Source organism: Chionomys nivalis, chromosome 11, assembly GCF_950005125.1.
Source record: "Chionomys nivalis chromosome 11, mChiNiv1.1, whole genome shotgun sequence".
Lineage (NCBI taxonomy): Eukaryota > Metazoa > Chordata > Mammalia > Rodentia > Cricetidae > Chionomys > Chionomys nivalis.
The window spans coordinates 39,330,407-39,353,061 of NC_080096.1; the positions used below are offsets into that span (position 1 = coordinate 39,330,407).

A 22,655-nucleotide genomic window follows, 5' to 3' on the forward strand; every position below is an offset into this window, starting at 1 on the left:
TATTCTAAAATTTTAATGTATTTTCAGTTGTACAAGAGATAGTTATTTTATATTAGGTATAATTATGACCTGCTTATTGTTTTATTTGGAAATTAAGCATGACATAAAGAGATCTGATTGTCAGGTTGACAAGGTGTAGACTTGTGATGGCTATTATTGGTTGTCAACTTGGCCACATCTGGAATTAACTAAAACCCAAGCAACTGGGTACACCTGTGAGGGGTTATTTCTTATTTAAATTAAGTGGGAAGACCCATTTCAATCCAGCTCATTTGAGGTGGGAAGATCTACCTTTAATCTGGGCCACATCTTTTGCTGATAGCTCTATAAAAGACATGGAAGAAGGAAGTTTGCCCCCTCTGCCTGCTTGTTCTCATTTTCATTGGCAAGTCCATTAGAGCCTACTTCAGGATTCCAACACACGATGACTGACTGGATTCTTGGACCGTCCATTGGAAGACAGCCATTGTCAGGCTAGCTGGATCACAGGCTGTAAGCCATTATAATAAATCGTGTGTGTGTGTGTGTGTGTGAATGAATTCATTCATTCATCCTGACTAATACATATATCCACTGATAACTGAAAAAGAACACATACTGAAGGGAATGGAAGAAGCCCTCAGAGAGTGAAGTTCTGAGTAACGGTGTATTTTGGCATGAGCAAGTCCCGTTGAGGACTCTGATACCAATTGGCCCATGGGAAACTGGGAAAGCCATTATCTATGGATGAGGCTCAAAAGGAATTTGAGTTTTCTTCAGGGTAAGAATGTTTATGAAGGAGTAACCAGTGTGTGTGAAGACTAGCAACTGCAACTTCCTCCTTTAGGATGCTGACAGCCTGAGACTACTCGCCTGCAGAGACCTTCCAGGAAGACTAATCCAACCCTTCTCCCTGTGCTGTACCTAATAAACACGCTAAGGTTTCGGGCTGCAGTGATAGCAGTAGTGTTTAAAAAAAAATCATTGGGTGGTGGTGTGCTCACATTTAATCCCAGCACTCCTGAGTCAGAGGAAAGTGGATCTCTGGGTTTGAGACCAGTCTGGTCTACAGAGCGAGTTCCAGGACAGTCAGGGCTACACAGAAAAACCCTGTCTCAAAAAACAAAAACAACAACAAAAACAAACAAGCAAAACCCCCATCATCCAACTTCATTGTATGTGTGTTTGTACGTCTGTCTTTTCTTCATTCCCTTGCCAGCCTGAGCCAAGATTCTAGGACCCAAACTATGAGGGACAGGGCACCACGCAGCACACAGCATCGCGATCCTTCTTCCTCCCACATCCCCTCTACCCTATCTCATCATCTAAAGTACTATAGGTTTCCTATTACATGGCTTAGTTTTCAGTCCTTTTCCCTCCCACGGGAACATAAATTCAATAATTTTATTTTGTTTGTTCACTATATTAAAAATTCTTCAGATAGCTTCCTATTAGGGACTCAATCTGATGAACAAATATTGTGAGATTCTTAAATATTCATGAATAGTGTTGTTGAGCTTATTGTAGGAAAGAGGAGGACTACGGATCCTAGAGTGCCCAACCCTGTCACATGCTCAGCTGGGGTTTGGTGTCATTTGTCTGTGTCTTCGGGTCTCCTAGCTGTGAAACGTGCCACTTGGAAATAACTGTGCTCTTTTAAAAACGCCAGAAATAAGCAGTGGACTGAGACTAAGGTGACAGATTACACTCTGTTGGACAAAATCGGTCACCAGAAGGGTTACAAAGAATGAACATTTACTGAGTATCTAGCACATAAAAAGAGGATAAAAAGATGATCTACACACAGGCCTTCCTTGGAGGTGCTCCTAGCCTAATGGGCAAGGTAGTCATGGAAACAGACAGCTATACAACATTGCTGTCAGCTCAACTGTTTATGCTATTACCCATCACAGGTCTCAAGGCTCCCACAAGACAGGGGTAAAGAGGCAGAAGGGCAGGGCACTTGCTTAGGCCTTGGCCTTGCCTGGAGCACCTTTGTCCTGTATCCCACCTCTGCGGACAAAGTGGTCTGCTCATGAAGAAATCTGAGGACCTGGGTTTTAATTCTTATTGTGTAACCTTGTATGTAGCTTCGAGTCTGCTAGTTACAACCTACAGAGTGACACATAGCACACACAGCCTTTCCCCAGCTGGCCCCTGAAGACTCATCTGCTCCAACCCTTTCTTACCCCAAACAGCCAAACCCTCCCCTTATGCTCTGTGCCTTCACAGACACAGCTTCCCTACTCTGACACCTTTGCTTAGCCTTCCCAACTTTGACAGTTCCATTGCTCTCTCTGGCTCTGCTGTCACCATCTCCGGGCCCTAAAGCTCCAGTTTCATCTCCCCTAGCATCTGTCCTTGCCTTTTCCTGTCTCTACTCACCACAGGGAAGCCAGCGGGATCTGTCTTCAATATGTAGGACTTTATCATGATGCTTGTCCTAGCAGAAACAAAAATAGAACTTCATTTCTTGATTTAAAGCCTGTAATTATTTTCCACAGCTGGCCTGGATCTATATAGACCAGGCTGACCTCTAACTCAGGGATCTGCCTGCCTCTGTTCCTCCGATGCTGGGATTAGAGGCATTGGCTACCATGCACCACAAGCCCATAAACTTTACTGTGGCCCACCAAGCTTTGTGATACCGTCCACCCTGCCCCACCCCCACCCCTGCATTGTTCTCTCCACTCCAGCCAAAATACCCTTTCTTGCCCAGTGTATCTTGTTTCCCTCTACCTGGCGACCTTCGCGCATGCTTCCTGCTTTGGCTTGAATAATGTCTACTCATTTGTCAGAGTTCATTTCAAACCTCCTGTCGTTCCCCCAACCCGCCCTCAGCTTTGTCAGGTACTAACTTGCCATAACAGTGGTTTCAGAGTTAACTATGAACCACTTAGTGCCCTATCTCCCTCTGAATAGGGACCACATATTCATCATTGCACATGAGGCGCCTCGAGCTGAATTTGGCATAGAACAGGTACCCCAAATGAGTAACACACACTTAGTCACCAACAGATGCTCAGCCCCTTGTGGGTATCAAAGAGGTTTTCTGTGCCTGCGAAACAGTGTAGTGCGCTGTCCAGATCGCCTGTCACCAAAGACGACATTCCAGCTGCTAGCCATGTTAGTGTCCACAAGAAGCCTTTAGCTGTCAGCTGCTCCAGATATGGAGCCTTCTTGGCTCCTGTCGCGCCTCTTGCCAAGAGACACTAATCGGTGATTGGCAAGACCGCAGTGTAAGGGTCTGCTATCTTGGAGTCTCTACAGGGTGAACCTGAAAACAGTCTCTCCTAAACCTCCTGCACTACAGGAGTCCAAACCGCTGCGGACTCAGGCTCCTTTGCCTTCTCTGACCTCTCCATCTTAACCTAAAGTTTGTACACATCGTTCAGCTATCCAGGAGTTTCCCATCTTTTTTTTTTTTTTTTTTTTTTTTTTTTTTTTTTTGAGACAGGGTTTCTCTATGGTTTTGGAGCCTGTCCTGGAACTAGCTCTTGTAGACCAGGCTGGTCTCGAACTCACAGAGATCCGCCTGCCTCTGCCTCCCAAGTGCTGGGATTAAAGGCGTGCGCCACCACCGCCCAGCCCCATCATTTTTCTATTGTAGTTCAGTACTCTCGATTCTATACTATGTGTATTATTCCCGTGAAGAAGCAGGCTCAGAGTAGTGAGCATCTGCCTCAGGCTAACCAAGTACTATCTAGGAGCTAATCTCACACAGATTTTTCCCCTTTCTCTTCCTATTAAGTCGCTGTATCCTGAGCATGAGCAACCAAATTCATACAAGCGAATTTTGATCTCAGACTCAAGAAAACGGGATCCTTGAATCTCGAGCCGACCGGCCCCGAGCATCTGGGGAAACTGAGGTCCAGAGCCAAGACTCCACGCCTGCAGAGGCGACAGCAAAGGGGGCGCGTCCTGGTCCGTGGGCCGCCTCCTTCCGGGCCCGCCACGCCGGGGTCTCCCCTCCCTGTCTTTTCCCTCGCCAAGCCGCCACCTCGGAAGCGAGTCATGGTTGCGACCGTGGCGGCGGCGTGGCTGCTCCTATGGGCCGCGGCCTGCGTGCAATCCGAGCAGGACTTCTACGACTTCAAGGCAGTCAACATCCGGGGCAAGCTGGTGTCGCTGGAGAAATACCGCGGCTCGGTGAGTGACGGCGTCCTGCGGGCCTGACTCGGCGGGGGCAGGGCTCCATGGGTGCAGCCAGCCGGGGCTCTTCGGGGGATGCTCCCCTCGGGTACATCACAGCTCGGGGATGCTCCCGTTGGGCACCACCCCGGGGATCCCAGCCCCGCGATCCATCCGGCGCCCCCAGGCCCTTGCCCACTGAGGCCCGCGGCTACGTGGCACAGCCCAGAAACCACAACGCGCTGTCTACGCTCTTCGGGGCGCAAGATCTCGCCCGGAAAGAGAATGCCCTCCGCCTCTGCTTTGCCTCTTCTAAGAGTAAAAGTAACTCTAGCTTTTGCCCCTCTAGTCTGACTTTTGCGCCTGGAACAGTGAGAGGGTTAACAAATAAAAGTGCAGGGTAGGGAGTGATCATCTAAGATGGACCTTTGCTTGGATCTTAGAATGCACACTGAGAACGAAGGCTTGGGCACAGAACCACACAACAGTAGAAAGCAACCAACTCCCATCCCTTTGGTCCTCTCAAGCCCCACCCCTTAGAGGGCAGTTGTGATGGAGCTGTTAGCCATCCAGCAGGACAGGCCCCTCCTTGCTCGACTGAATCACAGTAAGGGAGTGTATCAGGATTGGGTCTTAAAAAAAAAAAGATTTGAGCAATGAGCAAGACAAGGAGAGCTGGCCAACTCCAGACACAAGCAAAACTGCACGGGGGAGGGGGGAGTGGGGGGAGGAGCAGGAGCAGGGCTTTCAACAGTGGTACCTGAAGAATACAAACCCCCAGGCTAATGGTAGTAGACCGGACTGATGCGGCCTGGGAGAACCCAGAGGGACTTTGAACTACAAGTTCAGAGACCCGGTGCTATGATGTTTGTGACAAAGAATCCTCTCAAGGTGTTGCAGGCCTTTAATCCCCAGCCCTACACTACCGAGGAAAAGACAAGCTGGCCCCTGTGGGTTCGAGGACAACTTGGTGTCCTCTTAGGGAGTTCCAGCCAGGGCTACTATCTCAGAAAAATAATAATAATTAATTTTTAAAAAATCTGTCAAAGAATCTTTTGCCTCTTGAGATGGAGTGGGAGACCTTGATGTGAAGGTGTGTGGTGTTGGACCTTAGCGGGCCTGGGAGCCCATCATGCAGGCTTGGACGAATCACAGAAGAAAGAAATCTTGAGAGCAGGGCAGTCTTTAGGGACAAAACTATTTTCAATCACCTTGACATTCTCGATTGTGCTGGGAGTCCTTGCTCTGACCGGTGTGAATTTCAAAATGAGGGGAGGGGATCCTGTGGAAGCACTTGGTGAACTTTAGGGTGCCCTGTGTATTGTAGGTCTCGTCAGTGACCTCATCCAGGACGCCAAAAGAGTTGCAAAGAGCAGGGTCCATTCCTGTCAGGCCTCCCCTCCCCTCTAACACGGCTGGACATAGTCCCCAGATACACCACCTGAGCAGCTCCCCCAGTCATTAATACATTGTTTATTATTTGGCACCTACTGTATACTAGCTAGAAACCCAAGCCCTGAAGATAAATAGTGATGGGCAAAACAAAAACAAATTGATGTTTTAATCAAACTGATAGGGAGGAAAGACAATAAACGAGACACTGAAAACTGAGTCAGGCAATCCCAACAGCGATAAGAGATTAAAAAAAAAATAGATGATATTTTTCAGTTCCTGATAGGAATAGTGTGTAGAGTTAGCCTGGAACAGTGATTCATACTTTTAATCCCAGCACCTGGGTGGCAGAAGCAGGCACATAGCTGTGAGTTCAAAGTCGGTCTGGTCAATATAGCCAGTTCTAGGCCAGCCAAGGCTGCGTTAGGCAATGAGATCCTGTCTCAAAAAAAAAAAAAAAAAAAAAAAAAAAATTAAAATTAAAAAAGGTAGCTTTGGAGGGCCAGTAGGATTGCCCAGTGGGTGTGTCGAGGACCTGAGTTCAATTCTCAGGACTTCAACGGTCAAAGGAGAGAGCCACTTCCTGGAAGTTACTCTCTGAACTCCAAACACGCACACCACGGTGTGCAGGATCACCCTGCCCTTGGTTTGTTTTGGTTGTTTGAAGAGGGGTAGAGTTAGAATTTGAACCCCAGCGGTACAACTCAAGAGTCTCTGCCCTCAATTGCTAAGCTCAGAAAAAGAACCCGGGAGCAGTCAGTCCAGGGCAGCTGGTTGATCTGAGCTGGGCCGTTGCCTAGGGTATACCTTCATTTGTTTGTTAACAAACATTTGCCGTCTCCTACTACATGCCTGACATTGAGTGACAGGCATAGATGTCATGGGTGACGTCACTGAGTGCATGGCTGGGCATGAATGTTGAGGTCGTCACTTGGGCGTGTGCTTACTTCCTGGGTGGAATGTGTGAGTGAGAGAAGGGGGTGGGTAATGTGTTTTACTGGCTTGCTTCTCTGTACACATCTGAGTCTGTTTCTATGCATGTGTGTGCACGTGTGTGGATAAGCTCTTTGGTTTCTTGGATGGGATGAGAAGCAAGATGCTCCCCTTCACAAAGCCTTGGGAGACACACATGATACAGGATAAAAAGAAGCATCTTAAAGTGCACTCAATAAAGGCCCAACAAGAAAGAAGGTAGGAGAGCCTTACCTGGAGAAGAGAATTTAGAGTCCCGACTTCTTACCACCCCAGACAGAATGTGCTGTGGGTCAGATCAGCTCACTGATTCTCAGCAGGGGGAAACTTTCTCACAAAGATTTTTTTTAAATGTTAGCTGGGTGATGGCGTACACCTTTAATCTCAGAACTAAGGAGTTAGAGGCAGGCAGATCTTTGTGAGTTTGAGGCCTACTTAGTCTACAGAGCTAATTCTAGGATAGCCAGAGCTACACAAAGAAACCCTGTCTCAAAAATTTAAAAAACAAAAGGGTTTTTTTGTTATTACATTGTATGTGTGTGCTTTTGTGTGCTTGCTGTTATTACATTGTGTGTGTGTGTGTTTATGTGTGTTATGTGTGCTTGCCTTTCATGGTGTCCAGGTGGGGGCCAGAGAACAACTTAGGGAAATCATTTCTTTCCTTCTACTTTGTGGGGCCCTGGGATTGAACTCAGAATGTCAAGTGTGGCAGCAAATGGTTATCTCTCTAGTTTTTTGTTTTGTTTTGTTTTGAGATACGGTGTCTCACTGTGCAGTAGCTGGCCTGGAACTTGCTAAGTAGACCAGGCTGGCCTTGAACTCATGAAAGTTCACTTGCTCCAGTCTCTGCCACCTAAGTGCAGGGATTAAAGGCATGTGGCATTTTTTTTTTCATTGAAGGGTCTTACTGTGTGGTTTAGGCTTGTCTCCAATTTACAATTCTACCACCTTAGCGTCATTAGAGCTGGGATTACAGGTATGTGCCACAGACCCCACTGGGAAACATTTTTGGTGGTCAAGTCTAGACATCGAGTGGGTACGGGCTAGGATGATACCAAATATTCTATGATAAACAGGACACTCCCCACAACGAAAACCTGTAATTTCAGTACTGCTGAATTTGAGTCTATCTAGTCTGTTCCAGACTGACCCTGGGAAGTGGTCAGTAGCCAGGTGACATTATCCCAGCTTGTCTCAAAAACAGCCACAGAGCTAGGGTGCCCAGGCAAAGGAGTGTAATCTTTCAGGAATACATAACTAGAAGCTGGAAATGTGGCATTGGTGCCAAAATTCTAATTACATTATAACTCAGTTCCATCAGCTAGCTAGCGCTGTATGTATTGCCTAAAGTCTTTAATAAAATTAGGGCTCAGTGATCAAAGTATTTGTTTGCTGGAAGGGAGAAGATAAAAAGGACTGTCCTGGGGGTCATTCTGTCTGTGTACCCATGTACTGGCAGTCCCAACCCGGGGAGGGTACAGGGAGGCTCTTTTGCTTCCTTTTCCTTTAGAGACTTCTGGGAAAGAGCCCGCCTGAATTCCTGGAAGTACCCAGCTGACAGAACCAAATCGAACCCACATGTGCCTTTCTCCTCCCCAGCATCGCCTACTGATACGTGATCTCTGTGTGCGTGCCTGTCTGTGAATGTACTATATGTATTTGTGGATTTGTGTACTTCTAGCTAATGTAGGTTTGCATCATAGAGCATGTGCCTGTTAATTTCGGTGAATTGTGTGTTTACAGTCACAGATACTCATGTATGTGTGTACATGTGTATAGGCCCCCACATGCTTGATTTCATATGTGGGTGTATTTTGTGGGAACATTATGCACATATTTACATATGTTCATAGCATTCTTGCGTGTGTGATGTAGGCGCATCAGAGTAGACACAGGTGTGTGCCTCCTCGCTGGATTGTGTATGGTTCTGAGCCTTCTTCTGTCTTGTTTCTACCACGCAGGTTTCCCTGGTGGTGAACGTAGCCAGCGAATGTGGCTTCACAGACCAGAACTACCGAGCCCTGCAGCAGCTGCAGCGGGACCTGGGTCCCTACCATTTTAACGTGCTCGCCTTCCCTTGCAACCAGTTTGGCCAACAGGAACCAGACACCGACAGGGAGATTGAGAACTTTGCCCGCCGTACCTACAGTGTCTCTTTCCCCATGTTTAGCAAGATCGCAGTCACCGGCACTGGTGCCCACCCTGCCTTCAAATTCCTGACCCGTGAGTCCTGTCTCTTCTCCCCGTCACTTCCTTCCCTGGCTGTCACCATGACTCCCTGGGCAACAGAAGACTGAGAATATAGAAACTAAGGCACAGCCATGAGATGCCACACACCTGGAGAAGGGTGACCAAGATGACTGAAAGTCTCTTGTTCTGAGTTAAAGTCTATACACAAAGAGGGAAACCTCTCCAAAAGAATCAGCTTGATTGCCATGCCTGGAATACCAGTAACGGGCATGAGGCATGGGCTGTGAATGAAATCACCATGCATGGAAAGGCAGCAGAGTTTGTTAGGTACCCTGTGGTCTAACTGCAGCAGACCAGACAGTACAGAAGCTGTGCAGAAATGGTCTAAGGGGAGGGGGTGCTTTTCTGTGCATGGGGAGGGAGGCTCTGTGGACAGTCAGACAGTGCTTCAGTGTCACTGTGCTGTTTAGGTCTTACCCGGTGGGACATCTGCTCAGGGCTGTCTCCCTGGAAGGGTAGGCAGGTGTCACGTTATTTCGTTGAGGAATAAGTTTTACCACATAGGTTATCTCTTCTTGGGACTGACTATCTATGTGAGAGGCAGGTTTGGCTCACCAAGGGTCAAACATTGAATGTTCTAAGCCTGCTCATTCAAAAGTGGGATGCTCCCAGCGCTGGTGCACACCTTTAATCTCAGCACTTGGGAGGCAGAGGCAGGTGGATCTCTGTGAGTTCTGCCAGCCTGGTCTACAAAGCGAGTTCCAGGACAGTTAGCACTGTCACACAGAAAAACCCTATCTCAGGGAAATAAATAAATAAAATAAAATAAATAAAAAGTGGGATTCTGGGATGTGAGAGGTGACTCCAAGGTTAAGAACACTGGCTGCTCATTCAGAATCAAACCCAGGTTTGATTCCTAGTGCCCACATGGCAGCTCAAAACCCTCTGCAACTCCAGCCCCAGAGAATCCAATACCCTCTTCTGGCCTCCTCGGGCATTGTACACATATCATGTACAGACAGACATACAAGCAAAACACCTATACACGTTAAAAATAGAAGAAGGAGAAAAGAAAAGGAAGAAAGATAATCCCAAATGTTTGTCTCGGCTGCAGCCCCTGTGAACTTTGGAATCTGGAGAGCTTTGTGTATTTGTTAAAATCATCCTTTTCTCCCCCTCCTGTGTGTTTTGTTAGTGTCCTCCCAGTTCCCGCGATTGTAGATCAGTCTGGCCTTGCATTAGAAGCACCTGGAAAGCTCTCATAATTATACAAGCCTGAACCTACTCTATCAGAGCCCAAGAATTTTTCCGAAGGCCCCACTTCCTGACAGTGATTTGGAATCAGCCAGTACAAGGACTAACCTTTAGAAGCCATTAAGACTTAATTGGAAGCAGGGAATTGTGGTGCAGGCCTACACGTAGGAGTTAGAAGCTAGGAGGATACGGCTTTCCAGATCCTCAGCCGTGTAGCAAGACGAAGATAGCCTGAGTTACATGGAATCCTGTCTCGAAGCAGAACAGCATTCGAGAACAGGGTACGACTGTTTGGGGTAATTAGGAGAGGATGACTGGTGGGTTGTACTGTATCGTGTACTTCCCAGGATCCTCTCTCAATCCGGATCCCCCAACTGGAATCTACTGGAGAGCTTTTGAAAAGTGCTGGGAGCTGGGGCTTGTTCTCAGTGCCGCTAATTTAAGTGGTCTGGGTGGGGCCTGGTGCGAGATAGACCGATAGTGGGATCCAGGAATTGGGCACGGGGAGGCACACTGCTCTTCTGCTTCCTTTTTCTTTAGAGACTTCTGGGAAGGAGCCCACCTGGAACTTCTGGAAGTACCTAGTGGCCCCAGACGGAAAGGTGGTGGGGGCTTGGGATCCAACCGTGCCCGTGCAGGAGATCAAGCCACGGATCACAGAGCTGGTGGCAAAGCTCATTCTTCAGAGACGAGCAGAGTTGTGACCTGGTTCTCTCTTCCCCACCATTCCTGTCCCTCAGCAATCTCAAGTGGTGCTTCACAGGCAGAAAGCCTGGGCTTCTCATCCCTTCGGTCACATAAAGGAAGAAGTCTAAGAGTTGGATGATTTGAATCCAAGAGCAAAGAATAGGAACGCCTGGCCAACGAGAGTTCTTAACAGCCAATCAGCGGCCCCTAGGCCGATAGCCAAAAGAAACATGGCAGGCTATGAGAAACCATGTAGAAGGGTATGAAGCAATCATCCCCTAGCCAGACTTCTGTAAAGGGAGCCAAGTCTTCCCTCACAGGAAGGCTGTGAGGATTAGCATCTAATACCTGTGAACGTGCCTGGGGCAGTGTTAGCCAAAGATGAAGCATTCAACACATGCTTCTGCCTATAAACAAAACAGTACTTGTGATAATAAAACTTGGACTCAACACGGATTTCTAGCCAAAGGAAATCTAGGCCAAACGTGTTTGTTGTCTTTGTCTTCTGTTCTTGTGTGTATTATTTTATTTAATTACAAAAGACGCCAGTTCTTGGAGTGGAGTGGGAGAAGGGCTCAGAGTTCAAACACTTGCAAGACTCTGGGCTCTGTTCTCAAAAAGAAAGGCCCGGAAAGAGAGAGAGCAGCTAATAAAAACCCAAACAAGGAACGGAGTTAAGCCAAACAAGGCTCAGCAGTTAAGAGCACTGGCTGCTCTTCCAGAGAACCCCCGTTTAATTATCAGCACCCACATGTCAGCTCACAACTGTCTGTAATTGCAGTTGGAGGAGACAAGACTCTATCACACGGACATGCATGCAGGCAAAACACCAATGCACACAAATTGAAAGTAAATAATTCATTTTAAAAAACAATACTGATTAATATAAAATAAAAGTAAACATTAAAGGCTTCCAGCCCTTTTAATTTTTTTCAATCAAGCTAAGCATTAATGCTCCTAAAAATGTTCCAATCAAACATACATTACAATAAAAATAATAAGTGAAAGATATTGTAAGTTTAAATGTGAGCCTGTAGGCTCTGTACCTGAGCCTTTGGGTCCCAGATAGTGGCACAGTTTTGGTTGCGGGTGGGCGGGTTATGAAACCTATTATATCTGGGGCAGATGTATGGCCATAGGGGCAGGACTTCAACCAGGGTTCTGGCTGGACCTCAGGCTCTTCTTCCAGACTGCTCTGGTAGCAGGACCCCAGCTGTCACACACACTGTGGCCAGGAATCAATCCTACCACTGTGCCTTCTAGGTTATGATGGACTGATATTCCCCAAAACTGTGAGCCAGGAGAAATGTTTTCTCCCTTGAATTGCATTGGCCAGATCATGGCCAGGAGAAAAGAATGCAAACAGAAATTGCAGACTCCAGTGGCCAGTAAGGACTCTAGATGTGGCAGCTCCTTTGGGTGGTATATTCTCAGGGACCACAGCTGGGGCCAGACTAGGATAAGGCCTTATTTCCCTGTCAAGCTGCACCTAGGGTTTTCAGAATTTATTTATTTTTAGGCAGTGTCTCTCTATGCAGCCCTGACTATCCTGAAATTTTCTGTGTAGACCAAGCTGGCCTCAAACTCACAGAGATCTACCTGCCTTCCTTCCAAGTGCTGGGATTAAAGGTGTGTGCCACCACACTTGCCTCTAGGAACTTTTAATAAGCAAGGTGGAGCCATCATTTAAGGTTTGCTTTTCTTCTCTTATCCCTAATGCAGGAGAAATTTAACTGTTTAATCTACAAGTTTGTGGACATTGCAAAACCTATAGAACACAAAATCTCTTGTGGGAATCTGGCGGGCCAGTGGCTCTGGGGATCCTCCTGACTTTGCCTCCCATGGTTCATGCCTGATTTCCTATGCTGAGGACCAAACTCAAGTCTTCATGTACTATATCAACTGAGCCATTTCCCTAGCCCCATTTTGAACCATTTATGTAGCCCCAGTTGGCCTTGGACTTATAACCCCCACCTCATAGTCCCCAGTGCTAACTCCCTGAATACCATATAAAAATGCCTGCAGCTTTGATAAACCAAGTTTTTAAATTATTACTTATTATTTTGCTTTTGCAAAATTTAGAGTGCAAGAGTAATAACACAGATCCTCTTGTCTTTTGAGGAGGAGAATTAGGGGTGTGATGTGCTGAAGACCTGTGTTAGGGTGTGATGTGCTGAAGACCTGTGTTAGGGTGTGATGTGCTGAAGACCTGTGTTAGGGTGTGATGTGCTGAAGACCTGTGTTAGGGTGTGATGTGCTGAAGACCTGTGTTAGGGTGTGATGTGCTGAAGACCTGTGTTAGGGTGTGATGTGCTGAAGACCTGTGTTAGGGTGTGATGTGCTGAAGACCTGTGTTAGGGTGTGATATGCTGAAGGCCTGTGTTAGGGTGTGATATGTAGAAGGCCTGTGTTAGGGTGTGATATGTCGAAGGCCTGTGTTAGGGTGTGATATGTTGAAGGCCTGTGTTAGGGTGTGATATGTCGAAGGCCTGTGTTAGGGTGTGATATGTTGAAGGCCTGTATTAGGGTATGGTGTTGAAGACCTGTATTAGGGGTGTGATATGTTGAAGGCCTGTGTTAGGGTGTGATATGTTGAAGGCCTGTGTTAGGGTGTGGTATGTTGAAGGCCTGTGTTAGGGTGTGATGTGTTGAAGGCCTGTGTTAGGGTATGGTGTTGAAGACCTGTATTAGGGGTGTGATATGTCGAAGGCCTGTGTTAGGGGTGTGATATGTCAAAGGCCTGTGTTAGGGTGTGATGTGTTGAAGGCCTGTGTTAGGGGTATGATGTGTTAAAGGCTACCAAGCTGTAGCAATGAACTGGTGTAAGGAATGGAACACACCTTGTATCAAGAGCCTCATGGTTGGGCACAAGTGAAGTATGAGGCGTTGATGAAAGTTTCTGTCCTACCTGGTCCCATAGTCATTCAGTCCCAAATAAATACACAGAGACTTATATTAATTATAAACTGTTTGACCTATTGTTCAGGCTTATTACTATCTCTTACAACTGAAATTAACCCACAATTCTTATCTATGTTTAGCCATGTGTCTTGGTACCTTTTCTCAGTAAGGCATTCTCATCTTGCTTCCTCTGCTTCTGGATGATGACTGACTCTCTGCCTTTCCTCTTCTAGTCTGGTTGCTCCCTATACTTCCTGCCTGGCTACTGGCCAATCAGCTTTTTATTAAACCAATATGAGTGACAAATCTTTATAGTGTACAAGAGCATTATCCCACAGCAAGGGGTTAAAGTTTATTCTGTTTGTTTGAGTTTTGTTGCTTATGCATTTTTGCCTTTTCAAAGAAGAGACAGTTTGCCTTATGGAAGGTTTGTACTCATGGATTTGATTAAAAGGCCCTGGGGCTAGTGCTCAAATCTAACCATTCTAGTAGGACTGAAGATGTTCTAAAGAAAGACACCATGTCCTTCCCTTTGCCTCTCAGACTACTGGAACAATGAACTCTAAGAAATTGGAATTCTCTCCCAGTCTCATGCTAGTAGAGAGATAAGATGGGGACCCTCAGCCAGAGGGGAGCTGGTTCCCCAGAAAGAGATGTCCACTGTATGACACTTGTCAGACCACCTTGCAGAGGAGACTGGTGCCCAGGCAATGATGGAGCAGTGATGGGTGGGACCACCCCTTTCCCGGAACTCTTCAATTCTATATACATCTTGCTTTCTATTCAAACCTAAATCTTGCATCAGACCCTGAATGCTAACTTGGGAAAGGGTCACTGGGCTTTGTTCCTTTTCCCAATGTGGCCATATTGGATATATATACGGACACCAGAGAAACCCTGTCTTGGCGCGTGGGGGGGGGGACTTGAGAGCCCTGAAGATGGTATATGTCACTAAGGCCAGGACACCTGATTGCAGCTCTCCCTTGAGAACCCGTGCCCATGTGGGTAGGTCTTAGTCTTCTCCTAAGCACCTCTTTATCTTAGCCTTTATACTTAAAATCTGTACTTAAATATCTTTAATAAATCTGGCTTCATTCCTGGAGTTCTTTTCCGGGTTAAAGCCAAGGATCTGATTTTACCTGAATCAAGGTCCCCAAAAGGTTTTGGGAATTTCTCAGGTTGCTTTTAGTAACAGCGTGGAGTTATTATCTCTAGGTTCCTGCCACCCCTGTCACTAATGACCACGGTGGATTCCTGAAACTGCAGATCGTACCAACCCCTGAAGACTCTGTTTTTCCTATACACACCTGAGATAAGGTGTGATTAAGCGCAGTAAGAGAGTAACAGCAGTAGCTACTGATAAACCATCGTAACATGCTATAATAGAAGCATTGTCTCATTCTCTCTCCCCCCACCACTAGGTAAATAGAACATATAGTATGGATACACTAGTCACATTTGCCTCATACCTGGGAGAGAAGGAACCAGGACTTCCTTGTGTAATCACAACAGCAATTTAAAAATTATGACTCCGCGCTTATCATGGTGCCATACGACTTTAATCCCAGCACTCAAAAGAAGGTAGTTGCAGGTGGGATCTATGTGAGCTTGGGGCCAGCCTTGACGACCAGAACAAGTTCCAGGACCGCCAGGGTTCCATAGTGAGACTGTCCCAGAAGAAAAAAAGTTTTGAATTGGTTAATTCTGGAATTTTTCATTCATATTTTCAGACCATCAATAACTGAAGTTTTGGAACAGGCAGCTGCAGATAAGGGCGCTACTGTAGATTACCAGCCACGGATTCTGGTTAGTAGGTTTTAGGGTGAGGGGCCATTGATGGCTGTAGCCTTTGTCTTTTGTTGAACCTCCCTTGCAACTCCAGGTGGTTTCCTTGCCGCATCAATACATCTGCGGTCCAGGCTCATCACCACCTGTGATTTTGTCCTCAGGTTGGACAGATGGACAATGAAGGGAGGGAGAGTGGACAGTCAGGGCACTCCCTGGAGATTGATAGTTAGAGGTGATAGTCACACATCAACGAAGGTTTTTTTGCTCTCTGCTTAAGCGTTAGACTCTTGCTGTGTTCTTAGGGCGCATCAGTGGACAAAGCAGGCACCTTTCCAGCTGTGCAGGATTCACAGAACAGTGGGAAAGACAAACAATTACACCGATTATTTCATAATTACAATTAGGATAAGCACCAAGAGCAGGGAGTCATGTGTGTGTGTGTGTGTGTGTGTGTATACAAGAGTTGTCACTTGGCCCATTCTGGAGTACAGAGAACACCTCCCTGAAAAATGACTTTACAGCTGAGAACTCTAATTTTCCAAAGATCTAGAGGTTAAGGTATGGAAGTCCTAAGTGGATGGAGCAGCTTGGGCGAATGCCCTTAGGAGGAAAGATGCTAGCTTTGATGGAGCCAGTAGTACTGCCTGCAGCCGAGTGATAAGAGCCTGGCAAGGTACACAGCCAGGCCAGGAAGGACTGTGATCTAAGTGAGATGATAGTGAGTCAGCCCAGCAGAGCCTGTCTTCCACAAGAGTCCAGTTCCAAACCCTGAAAGTAAACTGTGGGGCAGAGGAAGAGATCGCGGGTAGAAGGCTGCTCTGGGGACGTCGTGGAGCACAGGTAATCCTGGGAACACCGGAAGAAGGACCATCCAGCGGGGCCAACCTAGGCATTGCAAGAGGGGACTGCAAAAGACTGAATCCTGCACATCACACCTTCCCTGGGTCCTGCTGAAGTGGTCATTATACTGGACACGGTCCAAAGGCCACATTTTAAGGCCAACTGTCCAGGGTATAACAAAACAAGTAAAAACAATAGGTCAATTTCCGCTCTTCCCCACAGCACCTGTGTTTGGGCTTCATGTGCAGTTTCTATGACTTTATGACAGCACACATTTGTCTGCTCTAAGAGGGACCTAGAGGGGGAGAGGTCGTCTACTCATCCTTTGCTCTGCTGTAACTTCATTGGGGGTCCAGCCTGATGACATCGCTGGGATACTGCTATGAACTGCATGGCCCAAGATGGCTGTCCATCTCAACCGTATTCCTCCTAGGCTGTGCTTTATCACTCAAAATTCAGTCACCTGGCCACGCCCAGTTCTCTAGAACACAAGATGTTTATCCTGTGTGATCACCCGGTGAAAACTGGGGATTTAAACAAGGCAGATGGCACAGGCCTGTAGTTCCCAGCACTTGGAAGGTGCAAGTAGGAGGCTCAGGGGTCCCCTCAGCCTGGGACACATTAGAACAGAGGAACAGGAAGAAGGAAGGAAGGAGAGAGAAGAAGAACAAGTAAAAGAAAAAAGCAAGGGTTTCATTAACGCAGAAGGGGAGAACAGACGTTGAGGGGTCAGGGACAGAAGTCATCTGTACCCCAAACCTTAACATACTTCAAATCTCCTCCCCTTTTCTGCCTGCTGCTTCCTACTTTTATTTGAGACTGTGCACTGTTGGAGCAGCAGCTAAATCTGTATCCCAACCAGAGGCAGAAGCCGCAGAAGAAAATTAAGATGGAAGGATTAAGGGAGACGTGGGAATTCGCCATCCCTGGAACTCATCTCCTTGGACTCAATGACTCCTCCAATCCATCTTTCCTACTGCAAGGCGAATGGCATTCTAGAAAGCACAAGCAGAGCACCCATCTGCTCCACTGCACTGTGACCCAGATGGCCTGCTGGGCTCTTTCCCAACTTCTTTCCATTGCCCAAGAGGAAATTCTTCTCCTTCTTGCCTCAACATAGCCTTGTCTTATCTCTCAGGGACGCCTAGGGACGCCGAGCACAGCAAACACCTGACTCACAGCAGGTGTTCAAAATACACTGGGGTTGGGGGACAAGACCGATCAGCAGATAAAAGTGCTTACCACCAAAGATGGTGACTTGAAGTCTATCTGGGACCCACAGTGGAAGCACAGAGCCAACTCTAACCATGTACCATGGCATGCATGAATCCTCCTCACACACGCATTATAAATATATCAAATTTAAAAGTTTATAAATGCACTCACCCTCCCACTCCCATGGGGTATGGTGGCTCATGCCTGTAGTCCTAGCATTCAGAAGGCTGAGGCAGATACTTTCTTTGAATTTAAGGCTGCTTGGGTTATGTAAGTCCTAGGCCAGCCTAGGCAACAAAGTGTCTCAAAACCAAAATCAAAGAGCATTTGTTTGACCAACTGCCCTTGCTATTACCCATGATTGTTTCTAAATGCACTTGTACTAACCAGGTTTCCCTGAGACTTGGCTCGTCCCAGAGAAGGGTTGAGGGCTCTCCGGCACAGGGAAAAGTGTTGTCAAAGGCCTTTCCTCTTAGAACCTTAGACCCTAAGTATTCTCTGGATCTAAGAGCAACTGCCCAGCATGGGCAAGCCCTGGGTTCGATCCTCGACATCACAAGGAAACAAGCAAAAAAGAACCTGAGTAGTCCCCTCTTGCCCATGAGCACTTCAGATGGCTCACCTTTCTCCAGAGGAAGTCTCAGAAACACAAAAGACCTAGTATTAGTATGACATTACTTGGTGTGTGACATTAAAATGCATTCATAGGAGCTGGGTGGTGATCCCAGCACTTGGGAGGCAGAGGTAGACAGATCTCTGCGAGTTCCAGGCCTGCCTGATCTATAGAGTGAGTTCCAGAACAGCCAGGGTGGTAACACAGAGAAACCTTGTCTCAGAAAAAAAAAAAAAAGTATTCATAGGTTAATACTAGTACTCAGGAGGCAGAGGCAGGAGAATTTCTGAGTCTGAGCCAGCCTGCTCTACATAGTGAACTCTAGCGTATTTGCAGAGGAGCAAACTAACTTACACTGAGCCCTCTCTCCAGCCCCGAAAGCAATTTTCCCAGTGTTCACACGCCTGTGTCTCATCCTTATGAGGCAGTATAAATGAGGAGTTCAAAACCACAGGAAGTCAAGTGCCAAGGAGCAATTAGAATCTGCGCTGGTGTGATCTCAAAGCCCTTGCTTCCCCTCCTGTCCTCAGCTTCCTAGGTACTGGTGGCGCTCCTGGTGGCGCTCCTGGTGGCGCTCCAGCAGAGTCAGGGGGGCAGAGGCCTGGAGACACTGGTCTGAAGAGAGGGTCAGCTGATCACCCCGGGGCCCACCTAGGAGGAAGTTACAGAAGTGACTGCACCCAGGCTGAGAAGGGATCAAACAAAACGGCTTCATAACATGGAAAACGCACCACTCAAGGCTGGACCAGAGAAGGAGAGAGAAACATACAGGACATTCAGGACGCAGTCCAGTTCCTGGGACTCCTTCCTGGGTCCTCCAGGAAGGTCCCTCCCTAAGCCTTACTATCTTTCTATATAAATGCCTACTGGGCTGGGGAAAACGACTTGGCACTGAAGGGTGCCCACTGCTCTATGGAAGACCCAAGTTCGTGTCCAGTACCCACACCAGGCTGCTCACAACTGCTTACAATTCCAGCTCCCATGGCTCCAACAACCTCTTCTGGCCTCTGATGGCTACTTTCCAAGGTCAGACTAGCTGACTGAGACGGGTCCCGTAGGAGAAAAGGAGCATTTGCAGAAAATCCAGGATTAGAGGTAGGAGATGGCCTGGCAGTTAAGAGCATGCTCTCAACTCCTCTGTTCTTCCGGGGGACCCCGGTTTGAGTGCACCCACTTAGTGTCTCACAACCATCTGGAACTCCAGCTCTAGGGGAATCCAGTTCCCTCTCTGGCCTCTGCTGGCACCAGCTATGCAAGCGGTACACAGACATACGTGCTTGCAAAACAACCATGTGTTTTAATTTAATTTAAAACATTTAAAAGAAAGAAAACTTAGGGCTCATCAACAAATTTTGTTATAAAGACGGCTGGCTGATTAGGATGACACTGAGAGGCACTTCGGGGCTTGATGAGAGAAGGAACACAGTGTGAAATCTACAGAGGCATAAACTCGATATAGCTGATACCAAGACAGCTACAGAGTGACACCCAGTCTCAAAAAAAAGTGATAGCCAGGTGTGGTGGGGCAAGCCCTTAATCCCAGCACTCAGGAGGCAGAGGCAGGTGGAGCTCTGTGAATCTGAGGCCAGCCTGATCTACAAGAGCAAGTTCAGGACAGCTAGGCCTGGTACACAGAGAAACCCTGTCTCAAAAAAATAAAAAACAAACAATAATGAAATTATGTCATTTTCAGGGAAATGGATGCAACTGGGGATCTGTAGCACAAATTCAATTGCTCTTGATATCAAAAAGCTATTGGGGCCGGGCAGTGGTAGCGCACGCCTTTAATCCCAGCACTCGGGAGGCAGAGGCAGGCGGATCTCTGTGAGTTCAAGACCAGCCTGGTCTACAAGAGCTAGTTCCAGGACAGGCTCCAAAACCACAGAGAAACCCTGTCTCGGGAAAAAAAAAAAAAGCTATTGGGGACCGAAAGCTGAGAGATCAGAGAAGCAGTGTAGTCAGGCACTAGGGGGACCTTTTACCTCTACCAAGTCCTCAGACTGAAGGGGCGACCCTGTCTCTATGAATCCTCAGAATGCAAGTTCAGACTGCTTCCGCAGACTCTATCTGTCTCCACCAAACCTCAGACTGCACTGAGCTCCTGTCTCTTCCTGCCTTATAGTCCTCTCTTTACCCAGCCATATCACTCTTGTCTCTACCTCCCTAGTGCTGGGATGGATTAAAGGTGTGGGATCCCAAGTGCTGGAATCACCTTTGTGTGAGCTGTTTCTCTTTTAGACAGATTCAATCTTATGTAGCCCAGGGTGACCTTAACTCACAGATTCCTCTGCCTCTGTCTCCCGAGTCCTGGGATTAAAGGTGTGTGCCACCACTCCCTGGCCTCCAGTGGCTTAGCTCTGCACTCTGATCTTCAAGCAAGTTTTACTTGTTAACACAAACAAAAATGTAAATACAGAGATCTGAATTAAATGCAATAATTCAGACACAGAAAGACAAATATTAGGGACTAGAGAGATGGCCCAGTGATTAAAAGCATTGGCTGCTCTTCCAGGGAACCCAAGTTAATTTCCCAACACCCACATGGTGTCTCACAAGCATCTATAGCCTTCACAGATCCAGTTCCAACGAACCCAATACCCTCTTCTGGCTCTGGATCAACTGCATGCAAGCATATGCACATATACTCACACATGTAAGAAAAAGTTAAGTAAATCTTTTAAAAATAGAATTAATGAAAAAATAATGGCTAAAATAAAAATACTGCAGGACTATGGCCTTTAAGAACTATTGGTGAAAACAGAAAACTGTACAAAAATTCTGGAAATAAGTTTAGCAATTAAAAGAAAAAATATTTTGAGATTGGGTCTCACTATGTAAACCAGGCAGGCCTTGAACTCCCAAAGATCTACCCTGCCTCTGCCTCTGCCTCTGGCGTGCTGGGGTTAAAGACCAGTGCCACCACATCCCACACTGGGCTTTTAAAAAAGCATCAGTTATCCCAGCACTCGGGAGGCAGAGGCAGGCGGATCTCTGTGAGTTCAAGACCAGCCTGGTCTATGAGCTAGTTCCAGGACAGGTTCTAAAGCTACTGAGAAACCTTGTCTTGAAAAACAAACAAACAAAAAACCAAAAGCATCAGTTAAAAAAGAAAGAAAGAAAGAAAGAAAACAAAGAAAAGAAAGGAAGAAATAGAAAAGAAGAAAAAATTTAGAAGGAACCTAAATGTCCAAGAACTAAACAAATCACGTGAGCAGAGAACAGAAAACTAAACCACAGCAAAAATGGATCAACTAGATACAGCAAAGTCTTCAGCATGAACAAAGTCCACAGACAAAAGGCTAAGTGGAAAACCAGCGCCTGAGGAATTGTGTGACATATTATCCAAGGATTCCAAACAGCATCAGTAAGCGTTCAGGAATTATAGGCTCTGCAGAGTGGTTCCCTCTGGCTATGTGTGGGAGGTGGAGGGAGGGGAACTTTACTCAGAGTCCATCTCTGTCTTTTTGTCATTTGGAGTAAAACAAACAGCAAACCCAAGAAAACCTGAGGAAAGGGTAGAGAAAAACTGGCTAGTTACTGGATCTGGACGCTGAGGTCCCACCATGGCTCTGTCCCTTCTCTCATTTTGGAAGGGAAGGGGAAGCTGCCTCCCTAAGGATTGGCTCCCAGTCCCATCCTTCCAGTTGTGTGAACAGCAAGCTGTTTCCCCGACCTGGAGTGGACAGGGTTGGTTTCTGTGTATGCCAAACACACACACACACACACACACACACCAGACCTGACAGTTTTAACAGTAGAACTGGTAGGTGCTTGCCTGGAGCAAAATTGGCCACTGCTCCAAAAAAATGGCCCAGCTATGTAACCCAGCAGTGACTGGAACTTGTTACTTGTGTTTCCTTCAGCAACTTACTTGTCCTGTCTAGGATTTGGTTTTCCTATCCATAAAGTTAAGTTAGTGTGTGATTGGTGGGGGGACAGAGGAAGGGGGTGCATGTCTCAAGATGTATGTGGGTATGAGAGAGAGAGAGAGAGAGAGAGGGAGAGGGAGAGGGAGAGGGAGAGGGAGAGGGAGAGGAGACTATGGGCCAGTTTTTCTTTTAATTATTGACATTTTAAACGTATTATTTTATAACAGATACTTATGCATTTTGCTAATGCTGTTTGTTTGTTTTTTGTTGGGGGATGCTTTTGTCTTCTAAGACAGATTTTCTGTGTAGCCCTGGCTGTCCTGGAACTTGCTATGTATACCAGGCAGGGCTTGAACTCAGACATCTTCCTACCTCTGCCTCTCAAGTGCTGGGATTAAAAGCTTGCACCATCCCTACTACCTTATCCCCTGCTCCTGTTTGTTTTTTTTGTTTGTTTGTTTGTTTGTTTTGTTTTAATAAGATTAAGTCTTACTATGCAACTCTAGCTGGCTTGGAATTTGCTGCAACCCTCCTAGCTCTGCCTTCCAAGTGCTGGCCTTACAGGTGCCCCACCTCTACACTAGCAAATTTTTTTGTTTTTGTTTGTTTGTTTTTGTTTTTCGAGACAGGGTGGTTTCTCTGTAGCTTTGGTGCCCGTCCCAGAACTAGCTCTTGTAGACCAGGCTGGCCTCGAACTCTCAGAGATCCGCCTGCCTCTGCCTCCCAAGTGCTGGGATTAAAGGTGTGCGCTACCACTGCCCGGCGCTAATTTTTTTTTTTGATGAAGAAAATATTATTGTGCAGGTTGTTGTGAGGAGTAAAGA

At 46.8% G+C, this 22,655-nt stretch overlaps 1 protein-coding gene across 1 annotated transcript; it reads left to right on the forward strand.

Annotated features, from left to right (window-relative positions):
* Positions 1-3,856: 3,856 nt before the first annotated feature.
* Positions 3,857-11,080, forward strand: Gpx7 (glutathione peroxidase 7). The gene is made up of 3 exons (XM_057784632.1): positions 3,857-4,128; positions 8,436-8,697; positions 10,459-11,080. Exons 1-3 carry the CDS (start codon positions 3,994-3,996, stop codon positions 10,620-10,622), a joined length of 561 nt encoding a protein of 186 aa, XP_057640615.1. The 5' UTR covers positions 3,857-3,993; the 3' UTR covers positions 10,623-11,080.
* Positions 11,081-22,655: the final 11,575 nt, after the last annotated feature.

Bases quoted from the DNA above. Each gene is read 5' to 3' on its own strand.
- Gpx7 (XM_057784632.1), top strand. From the start codon at position 3,994: ATGGTTGCGACCGTGGCGGCGGCGTGGCTGCTCCTATGGGCCGCGGCC. The intron at 4,129-8,435 runs GTGAGTGACGGC...TCTACCACGCAG, and splicing joins TGGAGAAATACCGCGGCTCG to GTTTCCCTGGTGGTGAACGT. The intron at 8,698-10,458 runs GTGAGTCCTGTC...CTTTTTCTTTAG, and splicing joins TGCCTTCAAATTCCTGACCC to AGACTTCTGGGAAGGAGCCC.